Source organism: Protopterus annectens, chromosome 1.part0, assembly GCF_019279795.1.
Source record: "Protopterus annectens isolate FY-2018-M chromosome 1.part0, PAN1.0, whole genome shotgun sequence".
Classification (NCBI taxonomy): Eukaryota; Metazoa; Chordata; order Ceratodontiformes; family Protopteridae; genus Protopterus; species Protopterus annectens.
The window spans coordinates 1,864,729,008-1,864,742,809 of NC_056725.1; the positions used below are offsets into that span (position 1 = coordinate 1,864,729,008).

General features: G+C 41.7%; 1 protein-coding gene across 1 annotated transcript in view; it reads left to right on the forward strand.

Annotated features, from left to right (window-relative positions):
* The window catches only part of NUP155 (nucleoporin 155), a 1,504,248-nt gene that overhangs the window by 876,368 nt on the left and 614,078 nt on the right, over window positions 1–13,802 (forward strand). The window contains exon 25 of the mRNA XM_044069916.1: window positions 7,083–7,149. Within this exon, the coding sequence (XP_043925851.1) occupies window positions 7,083–7,149 (67 nt within the window). The remainder of the gene's footprint in view (window positions 1–7,082; window positions 7,150–13,802) is intronic.

Sequence of the window (13,802 nt, forward strand, 5' to 3'; positions counted from 1 at the left end):
AGCCTGCCAACCAGAGGAGTAGTGCAACAGCTACAACTACAACCACTACTACAGGACAGACCCAATGACTTGACTCTGATTCCGCCTACCAGGGATCAACTGGAAGCACCCTTGGGTGGGAAAGCTGGCTTTATTCTCAAAAAACTGGCATTGCATTACAAAGGATACATGGACATTGCAAATAATAGACAAAGGATACAGGTTTCACTTCCACACTCTGCCAAAAAGAAGCGGAATGCCAAACCTTCCACCAAACCAGAAGGCAGAGGCTTTAAGACAAATCAGCAATTTACTTCAGATGAAAGCTATAGAAAGGGTACCATGTACAGAACAAGGCCAAGGATTTTACTCCAGACTATTCCTTGTACCAAGAAAAGAAAACCAATGGAGGCCTATTCTCGACCTGTCCGCACTGAACACTTATCTCATTGTGCCAAAATTCAAAATGCTGACCCTACAGCAACTTCTTCCCATGTTGGGCAAGGAGTCTTGGCTGGTGACTCTAGATCTCAAGGAGGCATACCTGCACGTCCCTATCCGACCAGATTGCAGAAGACACCTCAGATTTCTTGCAGGATCAGAGCATTATCAATTCTCAGCATTGCCCTTTGGCTTATCTACCAGAGTATTCACGAAATGCCTTGCATCAGTAATTGCACATTGCAGACTTCAGGGAATTCAAATTTATCCATACCTGGACGACTGCCTAATACAAGCGGACAACAAGAAAAAATTGTTAAAGGACTTGGCCTATGCCATACACCTGCTACAGACCTTGGGATACACAGTCAACATCCAAAAGTCAAGACTAGTACCATCCCAAAGGATAACCTTTTTGGGTGCAGATCTGGACACAATCACCCAGATGGCTTTTCTCACAGAAGAAAAACAAAAACAACTTCCAGATTACTTCATGATTCTGACAAGACAAACTCAGCTTACTGCAAGGAAAGTCCTGCAGGCCCTGGGTTACATGGCATCCTGCATAATTTTAATTCCACATGCCAGGCTGCATATGAGGAAATTACAATGGTACCTAAGGAGTGTATGGTCTCAGCACAGCCACAGTCTAGAAACAATGATACCAATCATTCCATGCCTTCAAAAGGAATTCCTGTGGTGGGCTCAGGCCTGCCAGTCCAACAGAGGGTTGCCTTTCAACAAACCAAAAACAAGGCAGACCATCACCACGGACGCCTCAGACCGAGGATGGGGAGCACACATGGAGGACAAACTTATCCAAGGCCTATGGCCTCAAGGGCAGCTAAGCATGCACATAAACCTAAAGGAAATGCTGGCAGTGAGGCATGCAATCGAGGCATTCAGACCCTTCCTCCAACGAGGACATCTGTTAATAAGGACAGACAACACCACGGTCATGTGGTACATAAACAAACAGGGAGGCACACATTCCTACCCTCTATGCCGGATGGCTATGAATCTGTGGAATCTATGCCTGAATCTCAATATCCAGCTGCAGGCCAAATTCGTACCAGGAAAAGAAAATGCACTAGCAGACAGCTTAAGCAGAACTACCATGGATGCACACGAATGGATGCTGCATCCAGACATCTTCAAACTCATAACAAAGACATGGGGAATGCCGGAGATAGATCTGTTTGCCTCCCCACTCAACCACCAACTGAAGACATTCTGCTCAAAGACACATACCACCCACAAGCATGGAGGGTGGACTCTCTCTCTTTCAGCTGGAATGCCGTAACAGTATATGCCTTTCCACCTCTCCCATTGATGTACAAGGTTCTACTGAAGATCAGGGAGGAACAGCCAAAAGTGATACTAATAGCTCCGGACTGGCCAAGACAACACTGGTGTACCCACTATTGAGAAGCATGTCTCAGGCAAATTCATGGCCTCTTCTTCTAACGCAGAACAATTTCAAGACCCTGCATCCCAACTTGAAAATATTGCAGTTAACTGCCTGGAAAATTCCTTGAATCCCAACCAAACTGTTTTATCTCAGAGGGTGAAGGACATTATCCTGGAGGCTCACAGACCTTCCACAAGGAAGACATACTCAGCTAAATGGAAGAGATTTCTCATTTGGAGCACATCAAAGGGCACAGATGTCACAGTGGCAAACCTAGCACACATCCTAGAATACTTAGCAGAATTGTTCCACAATGGCCTGTCTTATTCTTCCATTAAGATTCATGCTTCAGCAATTTCAGCAGAATACAATATGGATCCACCTATCTTCTCACACCCTCTTCTCAGGCAATTTTTGAGAGGGATCAAAAATGTTAAAACTCTAAGAAGACCCCCTCTACCTGCATGGGATCTCAATTTTGTGCTGGAAAAACTGACACTACCTCCTTTTGAACCAGCAGCATCAACAGACCTACAGTTTTTATCTTGGAAAACTGCATTCCTTCTGGCAATCACTTCAGCAAGAAGAGTATCTGAGTTACAAGCATTAATGGCAGTGCAGCCTTTTCTTATTTTTCACCAGGATAGAGTGTCACTAAGAACCAATCCTACTTTCATGCCAAAGGTGGTATCTAGGGTATCTTTGAACCAAGCTATTCACTTGCCTACGTTCTTCCCTAACCCACAGAATAAAGGGGAAAAACTTTTGCACACCCTGGATATACACAGACAACTACGCTACTATTTGGACAGAACAAAAACTAGCAGAAAAACTGACCAACTTTTTGTAGCATATGCAGCTGGGGTGCAAGGAAGAGCAATTTCCAAACAGACAATTTCAAAATGGATAGGAAACTGCATTCGCTTTTGTTACTCCTTTCATGGAAAGACAGTTCCTGAAAATATCAGGTCTCACTCCACAAGGGCCACAGCTTTCCTACGAGGGGTGGCTACCAAGGACATTTTAGAAGCTGCTACTTGGAGCTCCGTGCATACATTTGCCAAGCATTACAATCTACCTTTATACTCCAGATCCCGAGCAGGGTTTGCAACTGCAGTGCTGCAGGGGATCTTAACTACACCATCCTTCTCTTAGTACCTCCTCCCCCAGATTGGCTATGGTATTCTACCCATATGTTATGACTGCAGATGCATCCTTGAAGGACATAGTACAGTTTTGTACCTACCATAAATGTAGATGTCTGATAGGTATGCATCTGCAGTCAGGATTACCCACCCTCCTTCCCCTCTGTGGTATTCCTAGGGTACTTACCCCTCTTTCAGCTAGCTGGGGGAATCTATTATGGTGTATTTGTTTGTTTATACATGTATATAATTTGCAAATGTTTGGAACTTTTCAGCATTTATCCAAATTTAGCCTTCCTAGAGGGCACCTGGCATCTGGGGCAAGAAAAACTGAGGAAAATGGCGTCGGCTGATGCTTTTATACCCCAGACGCTCTGACGTCGGGGAAAGTGCGACATCAGCCGAGGCCTGACCCAGACTTTGGAATCCGTCCGACCGAAGGGCTGCCTGAGGCAGGACAACCCATATGTTATGACTGCAGATGCATACCTATCGGACATCTACATTTATGGTAGGTACAAAACTGTACTTTTTAAGCAGTTACTTGTTCAAATGAAGAGATTTACCTCTGCTGTCAAGCACAAATGTTTTAATCCATTTGTTGAGAAGTCCGTCTCCTTGGAGGTGTTCACTTGGCCGTTCTTTCACTGGTGACCCCCCCCCCCCCCCACCGTTTGTCTGTTTACTTTGGCATTTACACATACCCCTTGTGGTTAAGACTTGGTTAAAATAAATTGAGCCACATCCTGCACTCCTCCTTTAAACAGAGCTTGTTTCTATAGTCTGCATTTCTTTTCTGGTCATTTCTTTTTTTGTCCACATTTTGCATGTACTGCTTCTTAATATGCAGAGGAGTGTCTATATTTGCCCTCCTTCCCTCATTCCCTTTCCATCCTTGCTAGCTGGGTCTGATATTTCTACTTCATTCTACATGGCCCTGCATCACATTTTGTAATAACTGACTACCTCCTCTAAGTTTCTACAAAGATAATTGGACTCCCTTCCACACCACAGACAGCCTTTTCATGTATTTCCATTCTGCCAGAGCTCCTGTATCTTCTTCGATTAGCATTGGCAGTAGCTGGACTGTTTTACGTATCATACTTAGTGCTAAATCTTCTATTAGCCTGAAAGTTTTGTTAGATCTTTTATGACTGCTGCTTGCTGCACTGACTGACCATTTATTAGTAGCTTAACACTGAAGTTTTTGAATTATACTGACTGTACTGTCACTTTTCCTCCCCTGTGGGCTCTTTATAAAGTTGATTTCTTAACTCTGGCAGATTCCTTTATGTGCTCTGTCTATTACCTATTACCTGAATGTATGCACTTTCTCACAGACTGCAGTTAACTCAAATATTGGGCCTTTCAACTTTTGCAGGACAAGATTGAAGTTGTCATCCATTCTTAACTGGAATACTTCAGAAACACCAGTATAATCCTGGGACATGCATATTACTGTTGAGTTTTTTATTATTAAATTAATACATTTTCATTGATAATGTTATGGAGTTGTGCAATTTAGCTTCCATCTTGTTCTTGAATGGGTATAGTAGTCCGTACCGTAGATGAGTATGTGTGCGAGTGAGTGGAGCCAGTGCACTACCACGGCAGGGCTAGCCACCAGGCGGTGTAAACTTTGTCTCAAGATGATTGTTACTGCAGAAGTGACACCACAACCCCATGTGCAAAATGGGAAAAGGGGTTGAGGATGGATCTATGGAAAGTAGTCAGTACAATATTGTCAGCATAAAATAGACCATGCAAATTAAGATCCTTTTGGAAAATTAATAAATAGGCCCCTTGAGGAGCACATGTGGCAAGTATACATAGAGGAGATTACAAGCTGTTAGTGAACACTACAAAGGATATGTGTGTGAGACAGAAAACAAGGTGTAGACTTTAACAGAAAAAACGGTGTGCTGCAGCTCATATAGTATGTTATGCTGAACTAACTCAATGGCCATTTTAAGACGTATAGAAATGGCGCCAAGCAACAGACCTTTGTCCATGTTATTGTCAATTTCATCAGTGAAGCGATATAGAGCTGTAGTCATACTGTATTTAGACCTGAAACCATGCTATTTTCTGGCAGAGCATGTTATACTTTTGGATGTCGTCAAGGACCTGACTGTAAATTATGGACAGGAACCATGATAAAGCAGTGTGTGCATGAGTGCCAGAACTGTGTCAGTAAGCCCCAAGGATGTGGAAAACAGACCCAACATGGTTTGTCAGGATCAGGTCCGTAAGTGCATAAAGCAAAATTATTCTTGGGTGTAATCGTATGATATAATGTGTTACAATAAAAGAAATTTGCAGTCAAAGAAAAGCCTTGTACAAAAAAGTCTAAACAGACACTAGGAAGGACATACAAGGTATTCTGTAGATTACTGTCATATCATTAAAAGGGCCAGGCTAACAGGGTGATTGTTCTGTCTGTATTTTTTACCACAGTTTTTAATCTTGAGGCTCTGCATTCACCTTTAAACAAGTCTGCAAATTTTTCTGGCAGTGATAAACTACAGCTTCATACGTACTTGGTGGGCTTATTATTTTACATTACCACCTGTGACTGAACCATTGTGTTATGTTGATTTTATACTGCGTTACTGTTCATCTGCTCATTTTCAGGGCTTATGTTGTTTATGTAGTTTCATCACTGGACATCTGTGAAGCTGTTATGTGAAATATCGTCCTTTTCTTAAATTAATAAAAGCTATTGAATGCAGCTGCAGGGATAGCTTCAGCCTAGCCCATTTTTGCATTCCTTTTTATTGGGAGGACTCTAACAGTTTTTTAATGTGTGCTCTTGCAGGAACATTTATCACAGATAATAAAGCCATATGTGAACTCATAATAGCCAACAAAGGGTTACCAAGATATTCTGCTTCATGATGCAGATGGATGGAGTCTTACTTGCAGCCTCATCTACCTAGGTTTTTACTACCGAGCCAGAGCACTGCAGGGCTAGCCAATAAAGGATGGAAGTGAATGGCTGATGTCAGCTCACCTATCCAGGCAAGAGAATGCAGTTAGGCCTGCTTCTTGAATGTAGCCTGGAGAAAACCATGCAATATCCTAAATAACCTGGATTGGACAACAGGCAAGCACTGTAACAAAATTTGATGTGTGGAAGTGTGCAGCAGTGTCTGGTTTTGCAAGCCATGATAAAGCATCATGTCCACCTCAAGGGAGGGTCCATGACTTAAAATCCTGGAGCTTGGCAATCAGTTAATGGCAAAGACCCTCCCAGTGGGGTGCTACAGCTGATAGAATGGGCTGAATTGCCTGTAAGAGGACCAAAAATTTGGCTACCTAGAAAGTGCTGTTGCTGAAGTCTGATCCTTTCAACATTTTCGGGTATTTTATATTCCCTTGCATATTTGCTGCAGGTCCAGCGTTGGTTCTCCTGCCAGTGCTTTTCTGCTCTTTGCAGGGTGCCAAAACAATTCAAGAATTATCTGGCATCACACACATGTGCCATAAGTCTGCTATGGAAATACACCTTTTATGATCCTAAATACTGACATTTCAGTTTTACAAACGCTGTAGTACAAAAAATGGTGTTTTAAGATGCATAATTACAGTAAAATTTGGTTAAAAGGTACCTTCTGTAAGGTGGATTTTGAGCTTGCATTCTTGTATGGCTTTTTTTGGGTATTTCCTGGAAAATAGCCTTCCAGTGGGAATATATTAGCATACTTTATATGTCAGTATGTTTATGCAAACATAGTATCCACAGTGGAACAAGATGTGTTGGAAGTCTTAGTAGTTTTCTTTTGTTACAGTGTAATGGTCCAGATAGTTAACCAGCTCCATACTTTGTTATACAGAGTGCATTAAAATGGATTAACCATGCCCAGCTTGGTTGCCTGTGTCAGAGGTGAGTTTGCTAGAAAAAAGTTGTCATTCTGCAATTTGAAGCCCCATTTATTTTGCAGCGATTCTGATCTTCTTTTCATAGCTTTGGAATGTTTCTTCCTGTTCTGCTTAGAAGTTTGCTGTCCCAATTTTGCATTTAAAATTTTTTTTTGTGCATTTGTAGGAATGTTTTATGTTGAGTTGTGACTGTTAAAGCTGTTTTTTTGTTTCTTTTAATTTAGGAACATGTGGGATGGAAGCATAGCAACAGAAGCTACATTTAAAACCGGAGATAAACAGATCATTGCAGTAAGTGTCTTAAGGATTATTTCGGTAATGTGCTTATTATTTTACTGTGGAGTAGCAGAAAGTATTATAAAAAACCTAAGCCAATACAGGATTGGGGAAATGAGATTTTACCAATAGGAATGATTGCAAGTAGGGGTTCAGAAACGAGGGAAAGAGGGAGCTGGCGTGTATTGGAGAGAATTAGTAAAATAACCAAGTTTTTAAGAGCAAGTAAGGAAAGGTAATATAGTAGAATGAGGTCATGCAGAAAAGTATGGACTGTAGGTTAGAGATTGCCTTCCGTATCATAGATTGATAAAGTATAAGCAACAAGAAAGAGTCAAGGGACTGCTAAATGAAAGACCAACTCTAGTAGAGTTTTTATTTGGGTGTAGAAAATAAGTTTTTACTGAAAAAGGGAAAATTAGTAGGGCATATAAAATACTGCCTGATAACCATAAGAATCATTTGATGCTTAGAAAAGATTGGGAAAGAGGTAATGAAAAGGCGGAATATAAAGGAATGATGGTTGGGTATCTGTGCAGCTCCCAACCACCCAACAAAGTCTAAAAGGTTTAGGGTTTTTGCTTAGAAGTATTTGCATAGGTATTTTTTTACTACAAGAAGACTTCATGGATTTTTTTCCTCAGGTTGATAGCAAATGTTGGAGGTGTGATGAAGAACAGGTAATTGAAAGCATGTTCTTAGGGAATGTAACTAGCTGGCAGATTTAAAAAATTCTCCTACAAAAGTACTCTTATCAGAAATGTTGTGGGAATAAATGGTTCTAAGGGGATTATGCTTTTGAGCTGGGAAATATGATTTGATTTGCCGTGATATAGTAAAGCCTTATTAAATTTAATGCTATTGGCTGGCAGAAAAGCAATTACTAGAAAATAATCAGAATCTAAACCGGCTGTAACTGATGGTACTGATTATAGTAAAGGAGATACAAAACTGGAGCTATGAACTTTAGAACTTTAGAAAAGGGAAGGAACAATTACTGGGAACAGTGCATGCAGAATAATGTTCAGGAGGAGGAGTGAAATTAAGGAAAGGTAGGAACTAAACATTGAAGATTGGTAACTTTTGGACCTCATTGTCAGGTGTTGTCTTAATCTTTCTCTGGATATGTTCAGGGGCACCGCACCCCCTCAGGATCTGGCAAGGAGAACAGGACAGATACCACATGGCACTAGCAGCTTTAACAGTCTACATCAGTGGCACCAGGCCAACCATAGTTGGAGGACAACTGTAACCTGGAAACAAAGACAGCAGATTCACATTTCAGGGAGCTCTTAACAGCTGTGACATGGACAGCACATTCCACCACAGGAAATATCCCAGATTGGACCAGTAACCTTGCTTGCTAATCTAGATGGAAATGTTGAACTGATCATGGTCTGTTAAATTCTAGTCAGTCATATTATGTTTATTATATAACCAGTTGGAACTCACTTCCCCAGATTCTTCCCCCTGTACGCTGATTTGCCTAAGTGTACAAGTCATGACTGTTGTAACTTGTAATCACACTAAGGGCTCGTCCATCTGATGAATAGAAGGTCTGCCTAATAGAAACATCTGGAACCTGTGGTTTATTTTGATGTCTGGGATAAAAGCAAAGCAGTATATTGCACTCGAGAAAATTATTCATCATGTAGCACTGGTCAAATGTCCATATCTCCAGAACACCCACAAGGAGCATTTTCTTGCAAAAGCCCTTCTCAGCACTATCCTTGCTTTTTGTTGTCTGTCCTTTCCACAGAGGTTGGAACATTAGACCCTCAACCTCGGATGTTGTATCTTATGTAATCTCACTAGTAGAGACTCCCTTTGTAGATGCAGACTTTTTTGTAATACATATTCTAGCTTGTAGGTGTTCTGTGACTCTGGAGGACCAAAGACATGCAAGTTCTTTCTGTGAGACTTTCTTCCAAATAAATACCGAGCTTTTGCAAATCATTTATTTAGTTAATTTCACCCTGTGAAACTCTAATTTTGCTGCTTTAATTTTCAACAGTTGTGGTTCCTTTGTGCATTTGGGCTCCATGCCTGCCATTTCTGAGATATTGAATATATCTGCTTCCTTGTTCAGTCTTGCCCTATCGATTGTGTGTAGGAGTACCAAAGCTTGGTTGCCTTCCATTTGCAATGTACATCCAGTGAATGCCATCAGCACAAAAATGCAATGTAGTAGGAGTGTATTGATGTGAAAATCCTCAGGATATTCCTGCCACCAGCCCAAACAGTGAGACTTCACTTTCACTTCAGTCTTTCAACCATATGACTTGTGCCAGTTAAAACTGCAGGTCGGAGAGCCCTTCTCATTTTCCTCCTTTTGTTTGGACAAAAACTTTTTTTTTTTTATGTGAGACGAGGGGTAAATGTAACTGTGCGAGGCAGATTCAATATGGCGGTAGTAGCACTAAATACTTATTTTTTGCCCCCTCTCTCCTTCTCTCACTCTGACAGCTATCCCAGTGTCCCATGTCCTTCGCTTGGTCTACTGGCACTCGAGTCACCTGTGGTTCAGTGTGCGAATTTAAACCAGGGATAGCAGAAATCTTAAGGGAATTCTGGAAGTTTGGTGCTGTCCATTTTCTGTCCAGGGGGTTTTATTGTTTTGACCTACACTGGTTCCCCATTCTTTTCTCTCATGATCTTTGTAGTTTTGTCCAAGGGGCAGGCATGCAATGGAGATATGTGGCGTATTGCCCTGCCTCCATGGCATCTCAGGCAAGTCTCCAACCCCTTTTGACCACTTCTCCCTACACTGATGTCCCCAGCATCCATCAGGGATTGTTGCAGAAGACTCCCATAGGACCCCCCCCCCCATAAAGTCAGTTGCAACTTTACATCCCTCCCCCAGGAAATACCATCTAATATAACCCCTCCAACTATCAGTAGGGAGCAGGTCTCAGTTGCTCTCTCTAAGACCAAGAATACAGGTTTGGTGGGCCCCAGTAATATCCCAGGGTGTCTCTTAAATAGTGTGAAATATGACCTATTGGGGCCACTGGAGTTATTGTTCAACCATAGCCTCCACACAGGCTTTGTGCTGCATGAATGGAAGACTGCAGTGGTTATCCCTCTGCACAAGGTTGGACCATAAATGGAGCCCGGGAACAACTCACTAGCTTGATATACAAAGCCATGGAAGGTATTGTCATGGAAATGATTAACAGTGACATAGGAAACAGTCAGACACTGGACCCATCCTAGCTTGGTTTCTTCAAAGGCAGGTCATGCCTACCGAACCTAGTGGACTTTTCTGAGAGGGTCACCAAGACAGTGGAAGAGGGCAAAACAGTGCTTACTGCCTACCTTGATCTAGCTAAGGCATTTGATGCAATACCCCACTCAAATTTTTGTAAACAAACTCACAGAATTAGGCATAAATCCTTATGTAACTCGCTCAGTATCCAGCTGGATCACAGACAGGACCCAGGCAGTTAGGACTGGAGAGGCAATCTTGGAAATGAAGGCAAATGTCAAGGTCTTCTGGCTTACTAAGTTTGAGATGATTGCAAGCTAGGAGCAATCGTAGAAATACCCAAGAAGCTAACATCTTACAAGATGTTAATACAGACAAATGACTGGTGCCAAAGCTACAGCTTAAAAACAATGCCCAGAAATGCATAATAGTGCTTTTTGGGAAATCAGCCCACGGAAGCTACCTTATCAGTAAAACACCTTTTAAAGTAGATACAGCAGTCAGGGATTTGAATATTCCTGTAGCTAGTAACCTGTTTTTTGACCAACATATGTCTAAGGTAGTAAGAAAATAATTCTGTCACTCAACTTATAAGTAAGAGCATGGTGTCTAGGTCCAGGGAAGTCCTTGTGCCACTGTACTCAGCCCTCATCAGACCCTTCATTGAGTGTAATGCCCCCTTTAGTATGTACCTCACCAGGCGCATGCTACAACTGGAATGTTTCCAGAGTTTCCTCTCAAAAAAAATACAGGTTGTAAACCGTGTTGTGTGAAGATTGCCTCAAACCCCTATCTCTATAATCTGTTTCCTACAGACTTCTGAGAGGCGGTTGATGCCTGGCATACAAGGCATCCTTGTTTCCCGCTTTTATGGACCTTTTAAATACCTGCAAAATGAGCAGCACTAGAACTACTAAATCTAAGAATTTAAACTTTGCTTGCAACTTAAATAGTATATGTTGGAAGGACAGGTATATATCTCAGAGAATTCCCATTTATTGGAATAGGCTTCCAGTCCATGTGAAGCAGAGCCCTTCCCCTAACCCTATTCAAGTATGACCCGGACTAGTGGATGGGAAATTGAAAATTCACCCCTGGTCTGGCACCTATGTCTCTGATGGACAGAGGCAGTCATTAAATCATGCCCTAACTAACATACAGCCCTTAAAACAACCTGTAAGCACAGTAGCTCATGGGATACATTTAGGTTGCAAGGCTATGCTTATAAAGGCCCCAGTGGTTGTTAGCCTGGTATACAGATATGGACACCCATCTCTCACTGCTACTCCATCAGTTACCCAAGCTGCTAATCGAACCCAGGTAGGGTGGACTGTAGTCAGGGCTTTATACCTGTATGTCACTGGAGCAGCTTCACGTCAAATGCTTACTTTGTTTATGATCTAATCACAGAGTTCTTCATTTCAGTCAAACTTTTATTCCAAAAACCCTAAGCTCTGCTTATCTTCTCTTTATTTATCTACAAAATCAAAGACTTAAAGAGCTCAAGTGCAGGATAGGATGGTCTCCAAATCTTCCCAGTCAGGCAATTCCTTAGCAGCCAAGGAAAGAGCTTAAAAAGTTGAAGCCTGAAGCTTCTGTTGCCCTTTTTTACCCAAACATCTCATCTGTGATGTTTGATGAGCACACACATAAATGGGAATTCTCTGAGATATATACCTGTCCTTCCAACATATACTATTTAAGTTGCAAGCAAAGTTTAAATTCTTAGATTTAGCAGTTCTAGTGCTGCTCATTTTGCAGGTATTTAAAAGGTCCATAAAAGCGGGAAACAAGGATGCCTTGTATGCCAGGCATCAACCGCCTCTCAGAAGTCTGTAGGAAACAGATTATAGAGATAGGGGTTTGAGGCAATCTTCACACAACACGGTTTACAACCTGTATTTTTTTTGAGAGGAAACTCTGGAAACATTCCAGTTGTAGCATGCGCCTGGTGAGGTACATACTAAAGGGGGCATTACACTCAATGAAGGGTCTGATGAGGGCTGAGTACAGTGGCACAAGGACTTCCCTGGACCTAGACACCATGCTCTTACTTATAAGTTGAGTGACAGAATTATTTTCTTACTACCTTAGACATATGTTGGTCAAAAAACAGGTTACTAGCTACAGGAATATTCAAATCCCTGACTGCTGTATCTACTTTAAAAGGTGTTTTACTGATAAGGTAGCTTCCGTGGGCTGATTTCCCAAAAAGCACTATTATGCATTTCTGGGCATTGTTTTTAAGCTGTAGCTTTGGCACCAGTCATTTGTCTGTATTAACATCTTGTAAGATGTTAGCTTCTTGGGTATTTCTACGATTGCTCCTAGCTTGCAATCATCTCAAACTTAGTAAGCCAGAAGACCTTGACATTTGCCTTCATTTCCAAGATTGCCTCTCCAGTCCTAACTGCCTGGGGTCCTGTCTGTGATCCAGCTGTCACGATGTCTGTGGAGGTCAGTAAGGTGCAGCTTCTTGGCATATCCAGCTCAATGGATTAGATGCCCACTTTGGTAAGGGGAAGCCACGGCTTTATTATTTGAAGAATCTGAAGGCATACCTCGGATTTTAATCTGGGAAGTTGTTCAAAGTACCTTTATTTGAGTCATATCATGGGTTGGATCCTCTGTTTTGTTCTTGTTAATGTTCATATGAAAAAGAAGCAGAAAACTGAACATGCCCATTATTCTCCTCCTCCTGTCCCCAGGAGAACGTCAAAAGTAGTGGTATGATTTTTCTCAAAGGCTACCATGTCCCTAAAGCCCCTTCAGTTTTTCTCTTCTACTGCTCTCTTCCTCATAAGGAGAGAGAGAGAGAGAGAGACACCTTTTCTAAGGAAGAGGATTCAGAACCTGAAGTAGACTTTATGGTTTATTTTTTCCAGATACGTTCCCCTGTTGGACTTGAATCTGAGGATGATGGCATGTTTTCTGACTCTCCTGGAACTCTGTCTTTCTCTGGAACTTTGCTTTGGTAACTCTTTTAAAAGTGATGCAACATTTTCAGTGAGAAGGTAAGTAGGTACTAATGTGCAAAAGGGGTATTATGGTCTTTTACACTGGGGGCATAGAATCCCTTAGCTTCCTGCCGTACCTTCAGTACTAGAAACTTTACAGGATACTTTTGCTACAGCTTCCCTGAATCGATCACCGCCTTCAGCACATTCAAATCTCAGCAGGTTTTAAAAGGTTCCTGATGGTCACAAATTTCTTTATAAACCCCCTTCTTCAGACCTTGCAATTATTTTGCTAAGAGCTGACATACCCATCAGGCTTCTTCCATTGCTTTTACCCATTGATGAAGATAGCAGGGTTATGGGTAGGCATGAAAAGGTGCATCATCACCTACACTTTCTTTCTGCGCCATAGACTACCAAACCCACATGACACAACATCTTTTATCTTTTTTGAAAGGCATTAAAAAAGTTATGTCAGATGTGCCTAACTCAGACAGTAAATC